The sequence below is a fragment of the Hipposideros armiger genome, unplaced genomic scaffold, assembly GCF_001890085.2.
Source record: "Hipposideros armiger isolate ML-2016 unplaced genomic scaffold, ASM189008v1 scaffold_831, whole genome shotgun sequence".
Classification (NCBI taxonomy): Eukaryota; Metazoa; Chordata; class Mammalia; order Chiroptera; family Hipposideridae; genus Hipposideros; species Hipposideros armiger.
This window is the reverse complement of record NW_017732181.1, coordinates 228657-245298: the sequence shown is the minus strand read 5'-3', so window position 1 is coordinate 245298 and position 16642 is coordinate 228657. Positions and strand designations below refer to the sequence as shown.

Below are 16642 nucleotides of genomic sequence, written 5' to 3'. Positions count from 1 at the left end.
TGTGATGCTTGTAATATTCAAAATGTGATTTCTGTTCTTGGCCTCTCCAAGTGTCCTTTCATTCAGGGAAAATTGTTGTTTGCTCAGCCCAAGGATGCTGGTTTTTCATTTAGCCACGATATCAATCGTCATTTGGCCAGCGACTCCATTGTCGGAAACACAATCCCCATTCGTGACCCCGCTGTTAAGGAGAAGGCTTTATGTGCCCTGGATAAGGTAAATGCCAGTGTGGCAAAGCAGGGCCAGATTAAGATGTATGTCAGTGAAGTGTGTCGGGAGACTGTGTCACATTGCTGCAACTCATTTCTGCAGCAGGCCGGATTAAATTTGTTAATAAGCATGACAGTTATTAATAACATGCTTGCCAAGTCCGTTTCAGACTTGAAGTTATTTCCCTCGATATCAGAGGGAAGTGGCTGTGCTGAGGTTCAGCTTTTGCGACCGTCGATGGGTTTGTCTGAAAAGCCAGTCTTGACAGGGGAATTGCCGGATGCCCAAATGCTGCTCTCATTCGTGTCCCTCTTTATCAGGAACAGAAATAGACAGGTCCCCCTGGACACCCTGGCCTCTTAAATGGTCATCCCAGACAGAATGGGACTGAGTGTACCTAAAACTCGTTTGGTGAACACACACTTGTGCTCTCCTTCAAAGACTCTGCAGTGGGTGCTATAGGAGATCCAGCCTTAGCCAATCACCACATCATGAGGTGAAAGTTACACTTGCTAAAAAAGGACCACACTCTTACTGGCCTGGCAGGGGTTCCCACAGAGCTTTGAGTAACTTCTTGGTTTTGCAGTCTGCAGGCAATGCACATTGTAAATTACTCCCTTACTTCTTCCTGTGGTCAAGGGCTCATTTCAACTGCCAGCTGTGGACAAAGAACTTCATATTATAGCATCGTGAAGGATGCCTTGCCTGTGGTGGTCTCCCTGTCTAAGCTGGACCATTTTGTGGAGACAAACATGTATGGGCGCTTGTGCTGAAAATTCATTTGTTGCTGCATAGGTTGAATTCTTTTTCACTTACTCTTTCCTCTACATGAGCTGATGAATGGTGACCCTGTTCATCAAAAAAGTACACTACCCTTCTATGTGCTGTACTGACTTAACCTCATTCACCCGCCTACATTTGTATGTATTATCAATAAACTTTTGTGCTTTGATTGGCAAAAACGAGACATGGTACTTGTCGTCGACTTTACAGTCTGCATGAAGAGAAAGGCAAAACTACACAATAAACGCTAACTAACTGGGGCGTTTGCTCCCTGACAAACGCACGCTTATCGGTGCTCACAGGAGGCAGGGGTGGAGATGGGCTGCACTGCTCAGGATAAACATCAAGAAGGGGTTGGGGACTGGGGGTAGGCGGGGGGTGTGGAAGGGATTTTGGTGGAATTAGGATGGAATGTTGGGAGGACTAAAAGAGACAACACCTGTGCAGCAGGCAGCACAGTGCCTGTCACCTGGCACAAGAAGTCCCTCGATGAAGGTGTCTTTCCTTGACTGCTGGCATGCAGAGGCAAGTCAGCATCCTCGGGTTTGTCTACACATCCTTGGGGGCCACTGGCCAAGCCATCCTGCACTTTTAATGCCCGATGATAACAATAATGGTTGCCACTTGCTGAGTGCCTATTTCATGTAGTTCTCTCTTCTGGGAAGCAGCCGTTAAACCTACTTCCATACACCTCTCTTCCTTGGGATCCCAAGACCAAATTCCTGGCAGAGTGAGAAGGGTTGGTTGGCCCCTGATTCCACTGGGGGAGCCTCCCTTCTGCCCTGTCCCTGGTACCTTCGGTGGGATCCAGGAAGGGAAGCCCCGATGAACTGCCCATGGGGGTCGTAAGGCAGACGCTAAGGGTGCTTGAAATGGCTGTGACTGTTCCATCTATTCTCCCCTCCAACCAAGCTCCCGTCACCCCTTGGAGGAAAGAAAGAGCCCAGCCTTGCCCACTGAACCCTTCCATGGAAACGGGCAACTCATTCCGCCACCTCCTCCCAATAGTTTCAGACCCTTTCCTGCATCACGAAAGCCAGGTTCGCTGCATGTTTTGGATGTGTCAAGAAAGAGTCCTCTTCCTCAAAGCCTCGGCCAACAAGTGGATAAGAAGCTTCCCTTGGGCACAGCTGCTTCTGCGACTGGTGCCCTATCTTGGTATCCTGGGATGCCGCTTTGGGCCACTGTGCCCCGGGCATCAGTGCTCGCTGAGTGCTCTGCCTCCTGACTGCTCTCCTCAATAGAGAGCGTAGCTTTATTTTATTGTTTCTCCTTTCTCCAGGAGTTTGGGTTACAGGTCGGTTACAGCTCTCCTGCTTGTACCCTCTGCCCTACACTTCAGGCCGTCAAGCGGGCATGGGTGCCCACCAGGTCCCAGGGCCTTCTCAGGGGACGCTACCTCTTTCCAGGTCCTGGTGCCTTGGACGGCCAGCATATGATGTGAGGTTGCTGTGACACCACACCCTCAGCAAGGTTCACCCCCCTGGGGATTTTTTGCTGGCTTTGGGGCCCTGTTTTATTTCCTAAAAGCTGCTAATACCACCATCCCTTTCTTCCAAGTGAACTGCATGTGGGCTGGGCAGTCAGTTTTCTGCGTAGGATTGCCCTGCAGATGGCTCCTGCATCTACTTGTCCCAATGTAGTCGGCTTGGCCCGTGCTGTCTTCCGTGACACGTTACTGCTCAGTGTCTTTAATTTCAGCACAAAGGCAGAGCGTTTTCTCCTTCCTCCTGGCTCAGGGTCCCAAATTAACACGTGCCTCCTTGTTCCCCTGCACTCTGCCAAATTCCTCTCTGGGTCCTGCCTCAGGCAGTCGTCCCCCATCTCTGAGGTGAGCGCTTGGTGCTTGCAGGACACAACTGACTCCTAACGCAGGGAGGGCCTCAGAGGCCTTCTGCTGAGCCACTCTGTCACAGGGAAGCCTGCTGGTATTGAAACGTCTCCATGGTGTGTTCTTGGCCCAAAACAAGAGCTTCCTCTCCATTTGCTGGCACTCCCCTCCTGGAAACACTCGCTGTATGTGGAAGCTCAGGTCTCTGGTCTGCCCTTCATTCCTTGGTGGGTTGCTGTGTCAGGGGAGGAGCACAGTTCCCAGTGGATCCTGCCTAGGGACGTGGAGGGGAGTCGGAAACATGCCTGCCAGTCAGGGTCTGATTAAGATGTTCAGAGGCTATCATCAGCATGAGAGACTACGGTACTCCCTCCCACACCGACTTCAGAATGAAACAGCACGGGACCACCAAGCACAAAACTTGCCCACCTGCCTGCTGCAGCCAACAGAGATTCTTTCTGGGTTTCCCAATGGTAAACATTTGACACTGTCATCAAAGCTTGAGCTTGTCTCGCTCTGTGGGGAGGTGCCCTGCCATAATGGGGCTGCCCCAGCCTAAGCTGTCTCTTGTGAAAGTCTGGACCTGCTGCCACAGACTGCCTTCTAGTTCCAGAAAGGGCCTTGGATTTTTTTATTCATCTCATGATCACATCTACGTTTGGTGCCTGTAGGTACCACATTAACTCCCCGTGCCCTCCCCAGCCTGCTAACTCTCCTGAGCATTCTGTGGTTTTACATCCAACCCTCCCCTCGTGAGTGCAGGCAAGGTTGCCGACATCCAGCTTCCCAGCTGATACCTCCAGTCTCAAACTCTGCATCCTCACCGTGGCCCTATGTGCCACTGTCAAAGCAGTTTCAACCACAACACGCTCACTGAAGTGCCACCCACGGATAGGCACAGCCCTCACCAAGTCAACCTCGAAGCTGCCATAGCACCACTTGGCTAAGAGTTTGACGGCTGTGTGGAGGAATGGCTCCCTGCTCCCTTCTAGGGGCCACTGATTGGTCTACGATATAGATGGGTGCTGTACCAGAGTCCAGCACAGTCCTGCAGAGGACTGGACAAGCCCCTGTCTGCTACCCATGCTGCGTGCATCGCCTCACACTCTGTCACTTCCCTCTGCTCGTTGCTCTTAGCCTCTTGTTCACCCTGAATCTCATTTTCCCTTATTGCCTCTTGTTTCCGTGTGTGGCTTAGGACTGGGTCCCCCACTCCTCGATTACAAAATGAGTGTCCATATGCGTTCCTACTTCTTTCACACCTTTCCGCTTAAAGGGTTGCCTTGAGTATCTACTTGGAATTTACCTTTGTGCAAGGTGGAAGGTGTGATCCAACTTTACTGCTTTTTCCAAATGGATCACCAAATAAACCAGCACTTTTTACCACTCTGTTCTCATGCTACAGGGTGGCACATTCTGGGATCCTCATGCCCCTAGCCAAGCATCCCCCCTGTGGCTTCCTGGTGTTGAAGTCCCTCCTGGGACACACCCTTTTGTCTCAGGATCCTCTACTTACTCAGGACCCTCAGCTCACGGGTGGCCTATGGCACGGGTTATGTTGGCGGGGAGATGTGTGTTGGCGCTTGCGAGAAGGCCTCTGCCCCAGGTTCCTTCTCAGGGCTTATCCTGGCCCATAGGAAACTTAGGAACCCTCACCCTGCTTATTTGGCACCATGGGAAACTGGGGACTAGTTTCCCCCCCACCAAAGTTACTTTATTTGTATGAGAGAAAAGCAAGTTGAACACACTTTGTTGCCTATATTATTGATATTGTATATGTTATTGTATTATATGTTATCATATATAATTTTACATTTTCTAACATCATATATTACCTTTGTAAAGATATACAAAGAAAAAGCCATAGCATTTTATGCTTACCAGTTTATATATTGGGTTTTCATTGGGAAAAGTTTGCTTAGTGGGAAAAATCAATAAAAAACTTCTTTTTCTCTTTCCTGTGCTTTTTCCACTGTGTGTGTACGTGTGTGTGTGTGTACACACACACATGTGCACACACACAGAGGGTGCCAACAAAATGTATCCACATTTCAAGAGAGTAAAACTATTAAATTTGTAATACTCAATATATTCCAATAAGAAAAGATGAATACATGTCACATTTGACTTCTGCAATTACAAGAGGTACTCAAAGTGTTTGCCATCAGCATCCAGACACTTCTGATTACGACAAACTACTGCTAGGGCAATGTTGACCAAAACGTCCACTTATATACATTTTTTTTGGCTCCCCTGGTATATCCCATTCCGAAATAATTTAATGGGAAACAATTATTGCTGGTTTGTATAAAAGTTATTGTTGTGACATTATCATTCTATAGTCAGGCTTCTTTTTTGAACCTTCTTATTAATTTTATTGTTTTGCTTCATTTTTCTGTCTGACTTTTTAAGTATACATAGTTCACAAATTATGACAGTTTTATCTCTTCCTAGTCAATATTTTGTAACTCATTTCTTTTTCTTATCTCATTGCATTGTCAAAGATCTCCAGAACAACAGTATTAATGATGCAGTGCATATTTGTCTTGTTTTTATTTTAATGATTGATGTTTCACCTTAATGAAAGGTTAATGTTTGCTGTAGGTTTTTGAATAAGTAACATGTTATGTATTTATATACAGAATTTATAAAGCAGTAAAAATGAGTGAACTAGATCTTCATATATCAGTCTAGACAGTTCTCAGAAGCCTAATGTTGAGTGAAATAAGCAATTTGAAGAAAGATACAATATAATACCATTTATATAATTTTAAGTAAATGAAACAATACTATGTATTATTTTAGATAAACTTATAGCAAAATTAAAAATGAGCACTAAAAGATGCACATTAATTTTACAATATCAATTGCCTCTGGGAAGGGATGTAGGAAAATGTGACTCTAACAATATATGTAGCTTAATTTTATCTATTAATAAAAGTATTTTAAACAAATATGACAATGTGTTAATGTTTGTCATTAATTATACATGATTTATACATACATCATCATTATTTTTCTCTTTATTTCTTTTTTAATGAAAAGGAAACATGCGTCTGTGCCCAATATATTCAGTAAAAAAGGATCCTCACCTAGACATAGTCTCAAGAAATTTTTGAATAGTAAGATTAAAAGGTGATCCTAAAATTGTTTGAAGGTAGGGGAGAAGTTATCTGCAAATCGTACTGGCATCAGACTTCTTATTTATAGTACTGGATGCTAAATGTCAATATATAAATGCTCTCAAATCCTTAGAAAATATGCTTTTCCTCTAGTATTCTACCTCTAAACATACTATCAAGTAAGTATGTGGTGACAATAAAATGTTTTCAGGACTGAAAGTACTCAGAAATTTTACCTCCTGTGGACCTTGCTTAAGAAGTCATTTAAAAATGTACCCCAAGAAAACAAGGTAGTAATCACATCAGAGGTAAATATGGAATCAAGAAAATCATGATACCAACTTGGGCAAGCATTTAAAGTTAGTTTTAAAATGAAAGCTAAACAGCAGACCTGGTTGATCAGACGAAAGTGGAAAAAAATGACAGAATTAAGGGTAGGGTGAACTCATGAACAAAAGGGGACTTAGTAAAATCAATTGAGAGGTTAGAAAACTTAGAGGCAAATAAGGGAAGGAGACAATTAGAAGAATGTCTAAGAAACTATTATAGTAATGACTCCCAATGAACCATGCTTCTTGTATCCATACCGTTGTGTAGTTACCTCTCACGTTGACTCTGGGTCTGGCCGTGTGATTTGCTTTGGCCAAATTGAACATTAGTAAACATGACTCATGAAAAGGCTTGAACAGTGCATTTTCAGTGGGGCTTGTACTCTTCCTACTCTGAAGCCACCATGTATGGAAACTCAGGCTAACCTGCTGAAGGATGAGACCATATAGAATAAACATGAGCTGTTCCAACTGAGGACTCCTAGAAAGAACTATCAAATAAAATATAGGATTCCCAGTTAAATTTGAATTTCAGGTGAACATAAAACATTTTTCAGTATAAGTATGTCTCAAATATTGCATGGGAAATATACTAAAACAATTATTATTTATCTGGAATTCAAATTTAACTAGACGTCTTGTATTTTTATTCCCTATATCTGGCAACCCGAGCTGCAGGAAAATCAGCCCACAGCTGATCTGCCAGCTGACTCCAGCCACATAAGTGACTTCAAGCAAGACTAGCAGAAGAACCAATCAGATAATCCCTGTGCAAATTCCTGATCCACAAAACAATAAGCGAATAAGATGGCTGTTTTAAGATACTTAGTTTTGGAGTGGTTTGTTATGTGGCAATAGGAAACAAACATACAAAATAAAACAAAAAATATGTATTTGTTCCAAATACGTAGGAAATTCATGTATAGAGTTCAGCACCTGATGGTGTGTAAGGAAAAATTATCTATTGAGCCTTGAATCTATGAACAGTATTCCTTTAGTGAATCAAGAGCCTTGACTTTGGATTCCAGAACATTTCAAAGCAACTGTAACAGGCTAGATTGAATCATAAACTAATCCCAGCTGTCTTTGGGATCTGACCAAGCCATGTAGGATAGGACAGGCTTGAACTGGATCCTAAGTTACTAAGTAAATATTTGCAGAGTAAGATGAATTTGTACCCAATTTTAAGCTATAAAATTTATTTATAACTTACACCTAGCTCTACCATACCAGAAGACAGTATATAAGTAAACCATGGCTACATGGCTTCCAGAACAGTCTGAAGTGGCCAAATGAATATAAAGGTAACCATCCCACATCCCAAGAAAGACCTAGACTGAACTTGTGAAAGCACCTGAGGGAGTCAGGTGGTATCATCAGTGGGGTGCTTTCATGGGATCTTGAAGGCAAGGGGAGATTGCCCTTTTAATGGAGACAATGCTGCTGAGGTTTCTGCTTTATATAACCATCTATCTCTGTGCATCTATCTATCTATCTATCTATCTATCTATCTATCTATCTAATCTCTATAGTAAGTTCCAGTTTATTTTTACATTATCTTCTATAACAACCAAGTCTCCCATTAAAGCTTCCTGCTTTAACTCTATACATTGAAAATCATGAACAGTATTTAGGTGATTATGAATCTATAAAAGCTGCTCATTGTGAGCCGAATAGTACCCTAACACTCGAATCTGTTTTTCGTAGTTTTAGAAAATTATTCACATATCACCCATGGGGATGAGAGTTCAAATAAGCATGAGACTTAATAAAATATAGCCGCCAGAATGTGGGATATAGAAGAAGATGATAAAAGAAGAAAGGAGAGTAGAGATGATTTCCTTAGTTTATAATGTGAGATGTGAACAAATCCTGGTGGAGGTTTATGAAACAAAATAAAAGTTTATGTATATCATTTAAAGTTAAATGTAGCTACTTTATTTATTTTAATAGATTTTATGCTCTATTACCTCCACAAGAAAGCAAGCTTAATAAAGGTTATCTGTCTTGCTTGCTACCAAATTCTAAATGCTTTGAATACGGCCTAGCACACAATGGTGCTCAATAAATAATTGTTGAGAGAATGATTAAACTAAAGTAATAATAACACTATAAACATTGGGAATATGAGAGGGACAGGAAAAAATGCAAGATAAATGAGCCAAGTGTCCCATTTTCACATCAGAAAGTCATTAGGGGTAAAAGTATATTTTTTCGGTATTTTGAAGGTACCCACAAGAACAGTCGTTAGTCTTGACACTATTAACATTTTGTACTGGGAACTGTTTTGTGTATTGTACAATTCCAGGCCTCTGCCCACACAATGCTAGTAGTGCCTGTGTCCTCAGCTGTGACAACCAAAAATGTCTCCAGACACTGACAGATGTCCCCTGGGGGAGAAAAAATCACTCTTCATTGAGAACAACTGCATCAGAAGTAGCTAAAATGAGAAAAGTTAAAAAATGTTGTCTCTGGACTCTAGAGAGTGGTATTGAATTTAGGGAAGAGCAGGAAGGAAAATTATTTGTTTTCATGATAAACTCTGTACTAATTGCTTTGCTATTATGTGAATGTATTGTTCTGATCAATATTAACATGTATAAAAACATTAATAAAGTGGAATCAATGGAACTTAGAGACAAGCTAATAATATAGGTTGAGGGAGAAGAAAGGAGTCAATAATTATAGGTTTCCGGCAGGTGCAACTGGGTGGATGCTAGTTTGTTCACCGAGACAAGAAAGACAGGAGGGGGAATGATTTTGGTATAGGACTGGGGGATGATTACTCCAATTTCAAATATGTTGAACATGAAATATCTGTGGGATATGCAATCTGTAGGCATCCAATTAATCTTTAACTAAGGATCTATGGACTTGTGAGTCATTAATATATAGGTGATAATTGAAGCCACAGCAGTGGATGAGGTTCCTGGAAAGAGAAGAGACCTGAGAACAAGACCTCAAGATATGGAGTGTATAACACTCTGGTCTTTTCCATGCATCTGCATTTTTTACATTAATACAATATTGTAAATATTGTTTGTTTAACACATTTAAAAGCAAATTCCGCTTTGTAAACATAATGCAATCTATTGAAGATATTTCAAAAATATATAGATAAGCACAAACTCTTCTCCAGAACCAGAATAGCAGCTTAAACGCTTGGCAATCAAATTGAATAGGCACTGAGCACTAATTATTTGAGAGACAGATGGATATTCAATAGTAAACAAAACAGGCACCATCCTTGTGTTCACAGAGCTTATCATGTAATGGGGAAGACAGGCAAAGGACATGGAAAATACAATGGAGTGTGATGCACACTAAGAAAATTAATCATGAAAAACCACTTCAACTAAAGATGCAATGCATGTAATTTAAGCATCTTTTGTGTCACCCATTTTTCTCTTAACAGGCACGAACTCAGTTGCCAGGACAGAAAGAAATTTTGTTGTGTGTTCCTTTGGCCCCTGTGCTGTCTAGTAAGAAACCTCAGGAAGGCTGGCAGAGAACATGGATTTGTTTGCCTTTCTGGGCCTGACTAGAGGCTCTGTTCAAACCAAGCCTGGCAGTATACTGGGCTTTAACTCCTTCATGTAAAGCATCTCCACGAATTGGTAAATTGGTTTTATGCTGGACAGTCTGTTCTATTAATTTTCCAGAAATTCTCTAGCTGCAATTCTGCATTCTCAAGTCAGCCACTAGACAAAACCAAATTCCAGAAAGGGGAGAGACTGTATATATTTATTTTCTTTTTGTTTTTTATTGTGGTAAGAACACTTAACATGAGATTTACCCTCCTAACAAATTTGTGTATTTCTTAAAGATAAGAAGCATGTACAAGTGACGGCAGGAGCCACCATGGAAGCAGGAGAACACTAATAAGAAGCATAGAGAGATTCGTCCAAATAAGGAGTCACAGAGACAGGTCATATTTGCAGAATGTAATCTATCCCCAAGGTAGCACTGGAGATGACTCTGCCCCCAAACAGCAGGGGACAGAAGAGACTGCACTTTCAACAACTCCACAGCTACCTCTTTCTAATGACTTGGTCCATAAGGAAAATTCTTGGCATCAGGGAAAACAATCCTGGCCCTTGTCTTAGATGAATCTTCTGTAAATAATTGGTTTCATGAAACCTGATATCCCTCAAAGATGGGGAATCAAAATGGAATGGGCACAAGAGGTAAACTCAGGTAATACATGAAAAAAAGGAGAAAGGGGACTTGAAGAATGAATGTATGGCAGATAAAGAAAATTTACCTGGAAAAAAAAGTAGATGAAAATTGTCACCAAATATTTCACTATGAATTAGAAAGTTTTAATGAAGCAATTAAGCAAGGGTTCAAGAAGAGGATGACAAGAAAAGAATGAGCTGAAATATGAACTGTCAGTTCTCAGGGAACATGTAGAAGAAATTTAACAATCACAGAGATGAAGGCAAAAGTGATGCAAACACAGGGAAAAAAGAAACTATAACAAAAGTCTAACAATTAGTGTCAAATCTATGTAAATTTAGGACAAAGACCAAAACAAATGTAGTGATTATGGTTGCAGAACAAATGTAATGGTGATAAACCCAGATGGAGTAGAAAAGATATAATTAACAACAATTAGGAGAGGAAAGGAAAAAAGATGGTAGGCAATGGAAATATGTTAATTTTTTTATCCTTAATAGCTGAGGTCAAAATATACCATCTAAAGTAGACAAAGCCGACAATAAGAGTCAAAGTGTATTGAGTAATACAAAGATAAACACAAAGAAATATAATTTAATAAATTAATAAGTGGATGAAAAAAGAAAGGGAGAAGGAAAGAAGAAATAAGCATTGAATCATTATTTGTAATATCAAGGAAAATGGGAGGGAAACCAAAATATCCACACATAGGGGGTTGACTAAATAATTATGGCTTATTTATGCAATAAAACACAATTCAGGTATAAACTAAAAAGCAACATTTTATGTAATAATATAAAATATAGAAGAATTATTAAGATTGTTATGAGTGTGTTAAGATAAATAAATAGATACATAGATAAAATCTCTCTGGAATGTTGCTCAAGAAACTGATAATGTTGCCTCTGGTGAGGGAGAATTAGGTTGTGGCGACAGAGAACTGAGAGGGAGATTTTCAATGTATATATACCCTTTGCTATCTTTTGAATTATGAATCATTAGGATGTTACTTATTTTTTTAAATAAGTTGAATTTAAGTTTAAGATTAAATGTATAGAATTGGTTGACCTGTCTTTGCCTAGCCTTGCGGATACTGTGTTTTGTGGGATGCCTGATAGACGCTTGGTAGAGCTTCCTAATCCCACAGACACTTCTCTTTGTTCTGGCCCCTCTGAGGACTCAGGCAAACATATCGAGCAGTGTCCTGGTTGCCCGCTTAGCCCCTGTGATCCTGTCCATTTTTAACCCTGATCAGGTGCAGGCCTTTAAGCATGTGTCAGGGATAATGTTTTAAAAATATTTAATCAAACTATATATCATCTCTCTTGTAAAAAAATGTTCTTGTATAACCCATTCACCATTAATACTAAGTAATTAGGATTGTAACCTCATACAAACAGAGCAACCTACTGCTTATATCTTGTTCAAGAAACTTAGAGTTCGCAAAGCTAATTTAAAAAAAAAATTTTATTGTAGTTTCAGGTGTATAAAGTTAATTTTTAAACTTCATGGCCATCAATTTAGAGTTTTTCTAAATTTCAAAAGCTCTCATTACATATCAGGAAGCAGGCTTGGAAGACTCTGATCATAGATCTTTGCTGCAACCTATAAGTAGTGACTACTTGGGACCTAAAGGAAGTGTCCATCAGAGAAGAACTTTGTGGAGGGGGAGAGGGGGAGAAGAAGGAAGAACTGCCAACCACATGTCTCCTGGCTCAAGTCAACCCCTAGATCCAAACCCTAGACGGTATTAGAAATGACCAGACCAGTTATTGGAAAATCTCAGAACACTGGGGTTAGTTTCTCACTTTGCCAGGCACAAGATCTGAAAAGTATAGGGTCTTACATGGGACAGCCCAAGTGGCAGGGTAGGAAAAGCTGAGGGAGAATGCTGGTGGGAATAATTCCTTACCACTTCCCTTACCTCTACATGCTCTTCCCAGTTGATAAAGTCACCAAATCCATCTACTACCCAAATTAAAGGCCTGGATATTGAAAAATATACAGAACTGTGGATTCGTATTTTTACATTAACAATTGGTCTTTGTGAGATGCAAGTATTTTGTTCAGAGGGGGGTTGGGTGACATGGTTATTTGGAGTGCTTATTTGTGGCAATACCTTGAGCCATCAGACTGTCTTTCTTTCTTTCAAAATCATCCCATATCCAGATATCCAAGAACAAAGAACAATAGAATACTAATGGTTAGACTTAATGGAGACCTTGCCAGAGTGAAAGAAATATGATCGAATAAACCAGAAGAACCAGTTTGAATTACTCTGTGGCCAGGTGAGAGGGAGAAAGAAAATATAAAAGTAAAATGAAAGAAATAAAAGGGTCTATAGGGAGTTCTGAGAAAAGAGCATTTGTGGAATAGTAGGGCTTAATACCTTGTCCTTTTCCCCTTCCCTTCTCTTTAGGAGAAATGATGGTGAGGTACTTGACCATCCCCCATTTTTTATGGCTGTTCCAAAAGCAGCAGAAAGCACAGATATGTCCAGTGTGCTGGCACATGGGATAAGGACAGCAGAGTTATAGTAGCATAACATTGTAGGAGAATGTAAAGACCATGCCCATTCACAAAAGCAGCAAGAACAGACAAATAAGTAGGAATAACCCTCCCCCACCATGTGAAAGATGTTTATAAAGAAAACATCACTAACTGACAAAAAGTATCTAAATAAATATGCTTAAGTGGGAAACTTGTAGATACCAATCCTTGCCAATTAATTCATAAGCTTAGTATAATTTCAATCTACACATAAAAACGGATTCTGCAAAAAATGACATTTGTATGATTAATTATACATTTAGAGAAAATTAAGGTTCAAAGTCTACCTCAAACCAAATGTACATATACACAGTAATAGTAGGTTAAAGGTGCTAACTCTAAAAAGGAAACCATATTTATACCAGAAGGAACTAAGAGCAAACGTTTTATAATAACCATGGAGAATGAAAGACGGTCCTAAGAAGTGAAATGAAAATATAAAAGTCCAACATGAAAAAATCGACTAAAACAAAAATTTTGAATTCCTGATTCATCAAATATACCACCAAAAAAAAATCAAGAAAATGATTGAAAGAAACTATTGCAACATATGAGTTCAATATATGACAACAGCCATACATAGTACAAGTGTGGCTAATGGTTACCCTATGGACAGCAGGTCTATACAGAGACAACAAACTTGCTTTTCTCTCATACAAATAAAGTAACTTTGGTGTGGGGGGGAAACTAGTCCCCAGTTTCCCATGGTGCCAAATAAGCAGGGTGAGGGTTCCTAAGTTTCCTATGGGCCAGGATAAGCCCTGAGAAGGAACCTGGGGCAGAGGCCTTCTCGCAAGCGCCAACACACATCTCCCCGCCAACATAACCCGTGCCATAGGCCACCCGTGAGCTGAGGGTCCTGAGTAAGTAGAGGATCCTGAGACAAAAGGGTGTGTCCCAGGAGGGACTTCAACACCAGGAAGCCACAGGGGGGATGCTTGGCTAGGGGCATGAGGATCCCAGAATGTGCCACCCTGTAGCATGAGAACAGAGTGGTAAAAAGTGCTGGTTTATTTGGTGATCCATTTGGAAAAAGCAGTAAAGTTGGATCACACCTTCCACCTTGCACAAAGGTAAATTCCAAGTAGATACTCAAGGCAACCCTTTAAGCGGAAAGGTGTGAAAGAAGTAGGAACGCATATGGACACTCATTTTGTAATCGAGGAGTGGGGGACCCAGTCCTAAGCCACACACGGAAACAAGAGGCAATAAGGGAAAATGAGATTCAGGGTGAACAAGAGGCTAAGAGCAACGAGCAGAGGGAAGTGACAGAGTGTGAGGCGATGCACGCAGCATGGGTAGCAGACAGGGGCTTGTCCAGTCCTCTGCAGGACTGTGCTGGACTCTGGTACAGCACCCATCTATATCGTAGACCAATCAGTGGCCCCTAGAAGGGAGCAGGGAGCCATTCCTCCACACAGCCGTCAAACTCTTAGCCAAGTGGTGCTATGGCAGCTTCGAGGTTGACTTGGTGAGGGCTGTGCCTATCCGTGGGTGGCACTTCAGTGAGCGTGTTGTGGTTGAAACTGCTTTGACAGTGGCACATAGGGCCACGGTGAGGATGCAGAGTTTGAGACTGGAGGTATCAGCTGGGAAGCTGGATGTCGGCAACCTTGCCTGCACTCACGAGGGGAGGGTTGGATGTAAAACCACAGAATGCTCAGGAGAGTTAGCAGGCTGGGGAGGGCACGGGGAGTTAATGTGGTACCTACAGGCACCAAACGTAGATGTGATCATGAGATGAATAAAAAAATCCAAGGCCCTTTCTGGAACTAGAAGGCAGTCTGTGGCAGCAGGTCCAGACTTTCACAAGAGACAGCTTAGGCTGGGGCAGCCCCATTATGGCAGGGCACCTCCCCACAGAGCGAGACAAGCTCAAGCTTTGATGACAGTGTCAAATGTTTACCATTGGGAAACCCAGAAAGAATCTCTGTTGGTTGCAGCAGGCAGGTGGGCAAGTTTTGTGCTTGGTGGTCCCGTGCTGTTTCATTCTGAAGTCGGTGTGGGAGGGAGTACCGTAGTCTCTCATGCTGATGATAGCCTCTGAACATCTTAATCAGACCCTGACTGGCAGGCATGTTTCCGACTCCCCTCCACGTCCCTAGGCAGGATCCACTGGGAACTGTGCTCCTCCCCTGACACAGCAACCCACCAAGGAATGAAGGGCAGACCAGAGACCTGAGCTTCCACATACAGCGAGTGTTTCCAGGAGGGGAGTGCCAGCAAATGGAGAGGAAGCTCTTGTTTTGGGCCAAGAACACACCATGGAGACGTTTCAATACCAGCAGGCTTCCCTGTGACAGAGTGGCTCAGCAGAAGGCCTCTGAGGCCCTCCCTGCGTTAGGAGTCAGTTGTGTCCTGCAAGCACCAAGCGCTCACCTCAGAGATGGGGGACGACTGCCTGAGGCAGGACCCAGAGAGGAATTTGGCAGAGTGCAGGGGAACAAGGAGGCACGTGTTAATTTGGGACCCTGAGCCAGGAGGAAGGAGAAAACGCTCTGCCTTTGTGCTGAAATTAAAGACACTGAGCAGTAACGTGTCACGGAAGACAGCACGGGCCAAGCCGACTACATTGGGACAAGTAGATGCAGGAGCCATCTGCAGGGCAATCCTACGCAGAAAACTGACTGCCCAGCCCACATGCAGTTCACTTGGAAGAAAGGGATGGTGGTATTAGCAGCTTTTAGGAAATAAAACAGGGCCCCAAAGCCAGCAAAAAATCCCCAGGGGGGTGAACCTTGCTGAGGGTGTGGTGTCACAGCAACCTCACATCATATGCTGGCCGTCCAAGGCACCAGGACCTGGAAAGAGGTAGCGTCCCCTGAGAAGGCCCTGGGACCTGGTGGGCACCCATGCCCGCTTGACGGCCTGAAGTGTAGGGCAGAGGGTACAAGCAGGAGAGCTGTAACCGACCTGTAACCCAAACTCCTGGAGAAAGGAGAAACAATAAAATAAAGCTACGCTCTCTATTGAGGAGAGCAGTCAGGAGGCAGAGCACTCAGCGAGCACTGATGCCCGGGGCACAGTGGCCCAAAGCGGCATCCCAGGATACCAAGATAGGGCACCAGTCGCAGAAGCAGCTGTGCCCAAGGGAAGCTTCTTATCCACTTGTTGGCCGAGGCTTTGAGGAAGAGGACTCTTTCTTGACACATCCAAAACATGCAGCGAACCTGGCTTTCGTGATGCAGGAAAGGGTCTGAAACTATTGGGAGGAGGTGGCGGAATGAGTTGCCCGTTTCCATGGAAGGGTTCAGTGGGCAAGGCTGGGCTCTTTCTTTCCTCCAAGGGGTGACGGGAGCTTGGTTGGAGGGGAGAATAGATGGAACAGTCACAGCCATTTCAAGCACCCTTAGCGTCTGCCTTACGACCCCCATGGGCAGTTCATCGGGGCTTCCCTTCCTGGATCCCACCGAAGGTACCAGGGACAGGGCAGAAGGGAGGCTCCCCCAGTGGAATCAGGGGCCAACCAACCCTTCTCACTCTGCCAGGAATTTGGTCTTGGGATCCCAAGGAAGAGAGGTGTATGGAAGTAGGTTTAACGGCTGCTTCCCAGAAGAGAGAACTACATGAAATAGGCACTCAGCAAGTGGCAACCATTATTGTTATCATCGGGCATTAAAAGTGCAGGATGGCTTGGC

At 42.8% G+C, this 16642-nt stretch overlaps 1 protein-coding gene across 1 annotated transcript; it reads left to right on the top strand.

Moving 5' to 3' along the window:
* On the top strand, positions 1–1175 carry LOC109374533 (protein ARMCX6-like; the record flags this gene model as incomplete). Its single annotated transcript, XM_019629203.1, has 1 exon — positions 1–1175. A coding segment is annotated over one exon (573 nt), but the record flags the coding sequence as incomplete, so codon positions are not given.
* Positions 1176–16642: the final 15467 nt, after the last annotated feature.